Source organism: Meriones unguiculatus, chromosome 14 (assembly GCF_030254825.1).
Source record: "Meriones unguiculatus strain TT.TT164.6M chromosome 14, Bangor_MerUng_6.1, whole genome shotgun sequence".
In the NCBI taxonomy this organism is placed as follows: domain Eukaryota; kingdom Metazoa; phylum Chordata; class Mammalia; order Rodentia; family Muridae; genus Meriones; species Meriones unguiculatus.
Window position 1 is genome coordinate 67,993,309 of NC_083361.1, and position 7,216 is coordinate 68,000,524.

At 56.6% G+C, this 7,216-nt stretch overlaps 1 protein-coding gene across 1 annotated transcript; it reads right to left on the reverse strand.

Moving 5' to 3' along the window:
* Positions 1-697: 697 nt before the first annotated feature.
* Positions 698-2,013, reverse strand: Mesp1 (mesoderm posterior bHLH transcription factor 1). The gene is made up of 2 exons (XM_021658942.2): positions 1,288-2,013; positions 698-1,029 (listed from the first exon to the last, which is right to left on the reverse strand). Exons 1-2 carry the CDS (start codon positions 1,948-1,950, stop codon positions 964-966), a joined length of 729 nt encoding a protein of 242 aa, XP_021514617.1. The 5' UTR covers positions 1,951-2,013; the 3' UTR covers positions 698-963.
* Between the last annotated feature and the right edge of the window lie 5,203 nt (positions 2,014-7,216).

Consider the following 7,216-nt stretch of genomic DNA (forward strand, 5'->3'; position numbering starts at 1 on the left):
AGGTCAGAATCAACAGGTCCTCCCTCCCATCCCAGCCAGGCCTCCAAGGAGCCATGGTCACAGCAACTCCCCCACCGATGTTAAATCTCCAGGCCATAGGGGAGGGAAGCCAAGACACTGTGGATGTGAAGCTGCAGCATGGGAGAACCTGGTCTGGGGATGATGCCCCTGGTGAAGCCCAGCTGCCTGGAAGAACAGCCATGCCATGATCCTCCCACAGCTGAGCACTCCAATGCCCAAGCCCTACTACATGGGTCTGAGTGTTGACCTTTAGAGCGTCTGTGAAATATATGCAAAGGTAACCATGGTACAATACACACTGATGGAGTTGTATTTTCTACCGAAGTAGTCTGGTTTTATCCAGTTCCTCCCTAAACTAGAAAAAAACAAAACAAGTGCTTCCTGCCACCTTCTTGCAGGAAGCCCCAACTCCACCCCACCCCACCCCACCCCACCTCCTTCAGACTGACCCATGCAGAATAGATATTGGCCCGGATGAAGGTAGAAGGAAGGGCTCTGCGGCTGTGTTTCCCATGTCAACTTTCCTGACACATACCAGAACTGCCATCACGGTGTGGGGGCTCCTGCTTATACTCCCACCATGAGTTTGGGCCAGCTCGGACCATACAGTGTGAGCTCCTAGCCCATCCCCCACCCCCCAAAAGGAAGAAAGAAAAACCCTCCAGATGATTCGGTGAAAAACTGTTTATTCACAAATAAATAAATACACACCAGGCAGAGCCTTGTACCCGCTTCAGCTTTGGAGCGTTTACCCTACGGGTCGGTCCCTCCTCCCAAGGAAGGTTGGAAAGGTACGGTCAGCTCCCACCCCAGGGAATGCCAACGTTGGTATCACTGGTGCCTCTTCCAGGAAATGCTCGCTTCGAAGGTGCAAAGGCAAAAGGAAAAGTCTCTGTGATCAGACAGGGCGCCAGTCATCCACTGCACTGACGCTTCGTCTCTTCAGGCTGGTGGCCACTCCTGAGGCGTCCAGGTTTCTAGCAGAGCCAGCACGTCGCTGCTGAAGAGCTGCAGGAAGGGTGAACAGCGCCACAATCAACACCTGCCCCCGGGGCCAGGTCCGCGCTCCTCTGCTCCACGCTCAGCCTCGCTGGAGCGAGTAACGCGTCCTTAATCCCTGCCTGTCCCGCAACCTCCCAACCCCTGTTTGGGCATCCAGGGCACGCGGGGATGTTCGCAAGGGAAATCCGGCAGGGCAGGTCCGCGCCGCGGGGCTGGACAGTAGGGGGCGCCACCCGGCCGGCGTGGGGAAGGGGCTCTGCTCACCGGAGACGGGGGGCTGGGCTCCATCTCCTGCCTTTCCAGGGATGCTGTCTCGGCGTACAGGAACGCCGGGTCCCACGGCTCCGCGACGACTCGGGGTCGAGGGCAGGCGGGCGGGGACCCCCACGCCACCCCGTTGCAGGCAGCAGGGTTCAAGCACGGACCGAGCGCCTGCGCCTGCTCCGGGCTGCCGTCCGGACGTGGCGGGCAGCCTCGAGGCGACGCAGCGTGCCGCTGTCGCCGCAGACCGTCCTCGCTGAGGCCCAGCACGGCCGACAGGTGGCCGATGTAGCGGATGGCCAGACGCAGCGTCTCGATCTTGGTCAGGCTCTGGCCGGTTGGCGCCACGGACGGCGGCAGGAAGCGGCGCAGCTCGTGCAGCGCGCGGGCGAGCGTGCGCATGCGGAGCTTCTCGCGCTCGCTGGCGCTCTGCCGCTGTCCGCTACCCAGGCGGCTGCCGTGGCTCCCGCGCCTACCGGGGTTCCCAGCGCGCCGGGCCGGCCGGGTGCAGGGTGGCGCGGGGCTGCCGGCCTGGGCACCGTCCCACGAGTCCGAGGACCAGGTTGGGGAGCAGGCGCTGTCCCCGTCGGAGGGCACCGGCGGCTGCCGGCTAGGGGGACTCGGCATCCAGGACCCGGCGAGCGGTGAGCACAGGGGCTGGGCCATGTCTGCAGAGGCCCGTCCATTGGGATCCAGGCAGCTTTATCCTCAGCCAGAGGTGTGAAGTGGCTCCTTCCAGAACTCATCAGCACATCAAAGGCGGCTCGAGCCAGGAGGGGGCCAGGACCTGAAGCCTTTGAACCGAAAGCGCGGCTCTTAGGTGCAGGCTCTTAGGTCCATCCTGCCCCAGCTGGGCCGTATTTGGGGCCTCAGGAAGACGCAGTTATGGCCTGCAGTGCCCCGGGCATTAAAGCAGCCCTACAAGTTGAACGAACCATGCTCAGAGAATTGAAGTCCGGCTCCTAAGTTTAGGGTACACCTTCATTTATTAGGGACCCCATTTTATCCCCATCACTTTAATTTACAAATTGGATAACAGGAGACTCCCGGATTGCGTTGGGCAACTGTTGACCAGGGTAGGAACCTCTAGCCATGGAAAGAACTGTAGTTCATTCCTCCTCAGAAGCCCGTGGCCCTTCCCTGATGACCAGGCTGTGGGAGGCACTACAAAGAAACTATCTCAAATGGTGAGGTTGCTGGGTTGTCTGGGGGGCACACATCTCGGCAAGATGGAGGCCTTGGTTCCTTTTCCCAGCTCTCCTATGACTGGTGTTCTGCTGCAGGCGAGTGGAAATCGGGTGACAAAACTCAACAGCCCTGAGCTGGATGCGGTGGCACCCTTGGGAAGTGGAGGCAGGAGGATCAGGAGTTCAGGGCCAGTCCTACCTGTGTATGGCTCAGGCTAACATGGGCCACATGAGATCCCATCTCAAAAAACAGACAAAAAGCAGAAAGCTTCGTCTGTCCCATGGCAGTCTCACAATCTCACTGTCCCACAGGGTGCTGCCTGCTAGGTCCTTGTGGGTGCCTTTTATTTCCCCAAGATTTATTTTATTTATTATGTGTATGTATACATGTGTGCCCCCGCCTGTGCTGGTGCCCCGACAGGCCAGAGGTGTCCCATTCCTCAGGATCAAGTTACAGGCAGTTGTGAGTTGCGTGAGGCGGCTTCTGGGAACTGAACCTTTGTGCTCTTCTTAGCTGCTGAGCTATCTCTGCAGTGTCCCCCACACACACATACTTTGAAACAGGGTCTCATGTAGCCCAGGCTAGCCTTGAACTTAATATAGCCCACCTGGCCTTTACCTCCTAACCCTCCTGCTTCAGCTTACTTCGTGCTAGGATTGCAGTTATGAGCCACCATGCCTGGCTGAGGATGTCCACTCTTGCCACACCTGTTCAGTGTTGTCCTGGGTGGAGGGTCTAGGTTGGGACAGAGAGAGAAATAAATACAAGTTGAAGAGAAAAAACAAACCTGTACCTACTTACATGTGATGTGCTTATTAACACAGTCTCGAGGAGTTGGGCATATGACACATGCCTGTAATTTCAGCGCTTGGAAAATGAAGGCAAGAGGATCAGGGGTTTGGGCCAGCCTTGGCTACAAAATGAATGTTGACTATCCTGGGCTAACATGACTGTCTCAAAAGACCTACTAGAGGAATAGTGGTATGGTCTAGTTAGTGGAGTGCTTGCCTAGCCTGCAGGATGCCTGGGTTTTATTCCCAACACTGCATAACCAATTGTAGCACTGGCTTGTAACCCCAGCAATGGGGTGGGGAAAAGGGGGGCAGGGTGAAGACAAGAGGACCAGAAGTTCAAGTTCAAAGTCATCGTTGGCCTAGAGACATGGCTCAGTAGTCAAGAACCTGCTCAGCCAGGTTTCATGGCACACACCTGTAATCCCAGTACTCGGGAGGCAGAGGCAGGCGGATCTCCGAGTTAGAGGCCAGCCTGGTCCATAGAGTGAGTTCCATGGCAGCCAGGGCTACACAGAGAAACCCTATATTGAAACAACAACAAAAACAAACAAAGTACTGGCTGTTTTTCCCAGCACACACATGGTGGCCTGTAGCTCTCTGTATCTGCATTTCCAGGGTTGCACTCTTCTGGCCTCTGGGCACTACGCGTGCATATAGAACATGAACATACAGGCAGGCAAAACACAGAAAACTGAAAATTATCCCCGACTGCGTCGTGGGTTTCAGGCACAGCTCAAACAAACCCTGGGCCTGCTGGGACAGATCTGGGGTCAGCTTGAGAGGCTGAGGCAGGAGAACCCCAGAGTTCTGCCCAGGTTACACAGTGAGATCAAGGCCAGCATGGGTAACTTAGTTGCTCTCTGTCTCAAAGTCAAAATGAGGCTGGTAGAGTACCCTCTTAGCAAGCAGCCGGCAAGGGGCCTGCCTGCCGAGCCCCTCTGGCGTGAGTTTATGCCCTTGACCTAGCGCACACTTCATGCCTACTGTCTCTTCTCCAGTTAGGCCACCAAGTACCTGTCTGATCTTACCACCCTGTTCAGTGTGGTACTGGCATCACATCTGTTCATCTTTCTTCTTCTCCCAGAGGAATGGCACCTCAGCTCTCCCAAGGCCAGGGGCCTGAGTTTCTGTACCCCGTATGTGTGTCTTCTACATGAATTTTGGTTTGTGGTGGTGAAGGCCCCATGCATTGGTACCTGATTCACTGGGCATCCATCCCTTTGCCCGTTGTCTCCTCTGCCTCCTCAAACGCTTCTCCATCCTTGCCTCTCTATCGGAAGATCCGTGCCCACAGTCCGAGTATGAACTTGGGGACTGTGCCTCTTGGATGGCACTCAGAGACCTGTTGTGTGCTGGGGCCGTGTGTGGGCGTGTACACAGTAGGGCCTCCCACAGACAGGAGGGGTGAGGTCTCAGCTCTGAGGACACCCGAGTGTCCCAAGCACCTACCACCCATGACTTCACATTGTGGCCAATACACGGAGAAAATTCACCGAAAGACCTTGCGTCTTAATTTGAAGACACAGTAGATGAGCACGGCTTAAAATTAAAAGGTGGCCGGGCCCGGAAGGCAGAGCGAAGCCTGCTCCTGCCTGCCTGCTCCAAACCCAAGTGGCATTGCTTATTGCCTGCTTCTTGTCGATAGCGCTTTGAAGTGAAATTGCGCTTTATTAACTACAAAGTTAGCCAGACATGTTTGGACAGGGGAGGGGCGGGGGACGCCGCGCTTCACTGAAGACACCACTTAAGGAGCCTCAGCGCTGAAACCTGTTTGCTAACATTGAGTATCAGAGACACATAGGGACCGGGAACAGGAGAGGAGGGGCCGCTGAGTGGAGCAGGATAAGATGGCGGAGTCAAAGAGGAGTGTGTAAGAGGACGGGGTTCGTGAGGTGGGGAGGGAGTCATAAGGACTGCGTGAAAGTCAGGGCAGATGGCAAGCCCTGCCTCCAACCCCCTCCCTGAAGTCTTGAGTCCCAAGACTAATATACTGAAGTGCCACGTGGAGTCCCTTCCCCTGCTGTTGCCCCTGGGGTCTCTGGGAAACCATCTCAGGGGCCCAGCTGCCGCAAGGGCAGTCCAGCCTCTGCTTCCCTCTGCCCCTTTGATCTCCTTATCTGGCCAGGGTCTTCAGTGGGCTCATTTGGGAGCTGCTTTGAGTTAATGAGTTCTCCAGGCTGCATGGCCCATACAGCCTCCCCGCCGGGCCAAGGCCTTCACACTTTTGGAGCCTATGTTTTGACAAGTGCCAGAGCCAGTGGCTTCTGCTCCCCTGGCCCGAGCCTCCCCACCCCCCCTCCGGTTGCCAATGTGTAAGGCTGGGAAATGAGGCCTCGCCACCACCCCACCCAAACAGAGGTTGAGAGTTCAAGCCTCAGCCAGGTAGGGGCCAGGCAGGCCATGGAGGCCCCCCTCTCAGCCTTCCTGCTGGAGAGCCTGGGCCCCACACTCCCACCCACTCTGCAGCCTCAGTGCCCTCATTTCCCGGCTAGCCCCTCTGACATAGCCTTGCTAATCAAAGGTGCTATGCACAAGTACCTCGCAGTCTCTAATCCCCGACCCTGCCGACCCTGCCGGAGCCAGAGGCCCCAGGAGAAGGAAGCTGCTCTGTTTCCACCGCCAGCCTGCTTAGCATCCGCGGATACCGCTAATCAGAGTGTCTCAGGCAGCCAGGCTCACGGGCTGTCTTAGCACCAGTGACTCCTGGGAGAGCCGAGGCCTCCCGGGTGGAGTGTGGCCAGTGTCGATTAATGTTCTTGTCTTGCTCCACACTGCCTGTGTCAGTCGGGGAGGGGCCCCCTCCGCCATGGGGGGAGAAGAGTTCAGCCCTGTGCTGTGGGGTAGGAGGATCAGACCTTGGAGCATGGATCACACTCATGTTCTTTCGGCGTGTCACTGGGCTGGGCTTGGCAGGTGAAAACATGGAGCCTCGAGAGGTTGTCCCAGGTCAGAGCTAGGAGGGTCGGGGAATGCTTCTGTTAGTCTGTCTTGGGGCACAGTCTGGGCTCTGCCTCTTCCTCTCTATCTCCTGTAAAGGACATGAGCAGCTCCTTTCACCCCTGAGAGGTGTGTGTGTGTGTGTGTCGTCCTAGGAGCCTCGAGCCCCAGCAGGCCTTCCTTCACATACCAGAACCCTGAGAAAACATGGAAAGAAAGAGGTTTCCAGGCTCCAGCCAGAACCATCTGGGTCAGAAGTTCTGTGAGATGGAGCCCAAGAATTCAGATCTATAAAACCTGGGACTCACGAGATAGCTCAGGGCAATGCTGCCTGCTTCCAAGCCGGGCAGCTGGAGTTCAAGCCACAAGTTGTCCTTGACTGCCTCTCATGAACCTGCAAGTGTGTGTGTGTGCTCGAGCACCCTAAGCATACAATAATAATAAATATTTTTAAAATATCTTCAAAATTATGAAAGTATCACCCCACAATAGAGAGACAGAAAAGGCGTTGAAGAGTGGCCAGCCCCTCCCCTCTTCCGGGTCCGTTATCCCTTGGGTCACAGAGAGATGAGGCAGGACCAGCAACAGAGACCCTAATTTCTCCCCTCCCATGCCTCCTTCCCCATCGACCTCCCGACAACACTGCCCAATGAGGCTCTCTGGGGTCCCCTCGGCTCCCAGGGGAGCTCTCCCAACCAGGCCCCCCCCCCCCGCCCCTCCTCACACCTTTAGTTCTTGGAGCCACTGAGCTGACACGCCATATGGAATAGATTATTCTGGACCCAGGATAATCTGATTATCGTGGGCCAGTTGGATGCTCAGCCAGTGGCAGCCACAGGCAGCAAAGGGGTGATGAGGAGGGAGGGGGTGGGAAAAGAGGAGAGAGATTTGGCAGATGGCCCCTCCCCACCCCCGGAAAGGCTAAAGAGGAAATGCCAGAAGCCCCGTGGGTCTGAGGGTGGCTGATAATATGGAGGGAATAGATATGGCCTCTCTCTTTTAAGGGGTGTCAT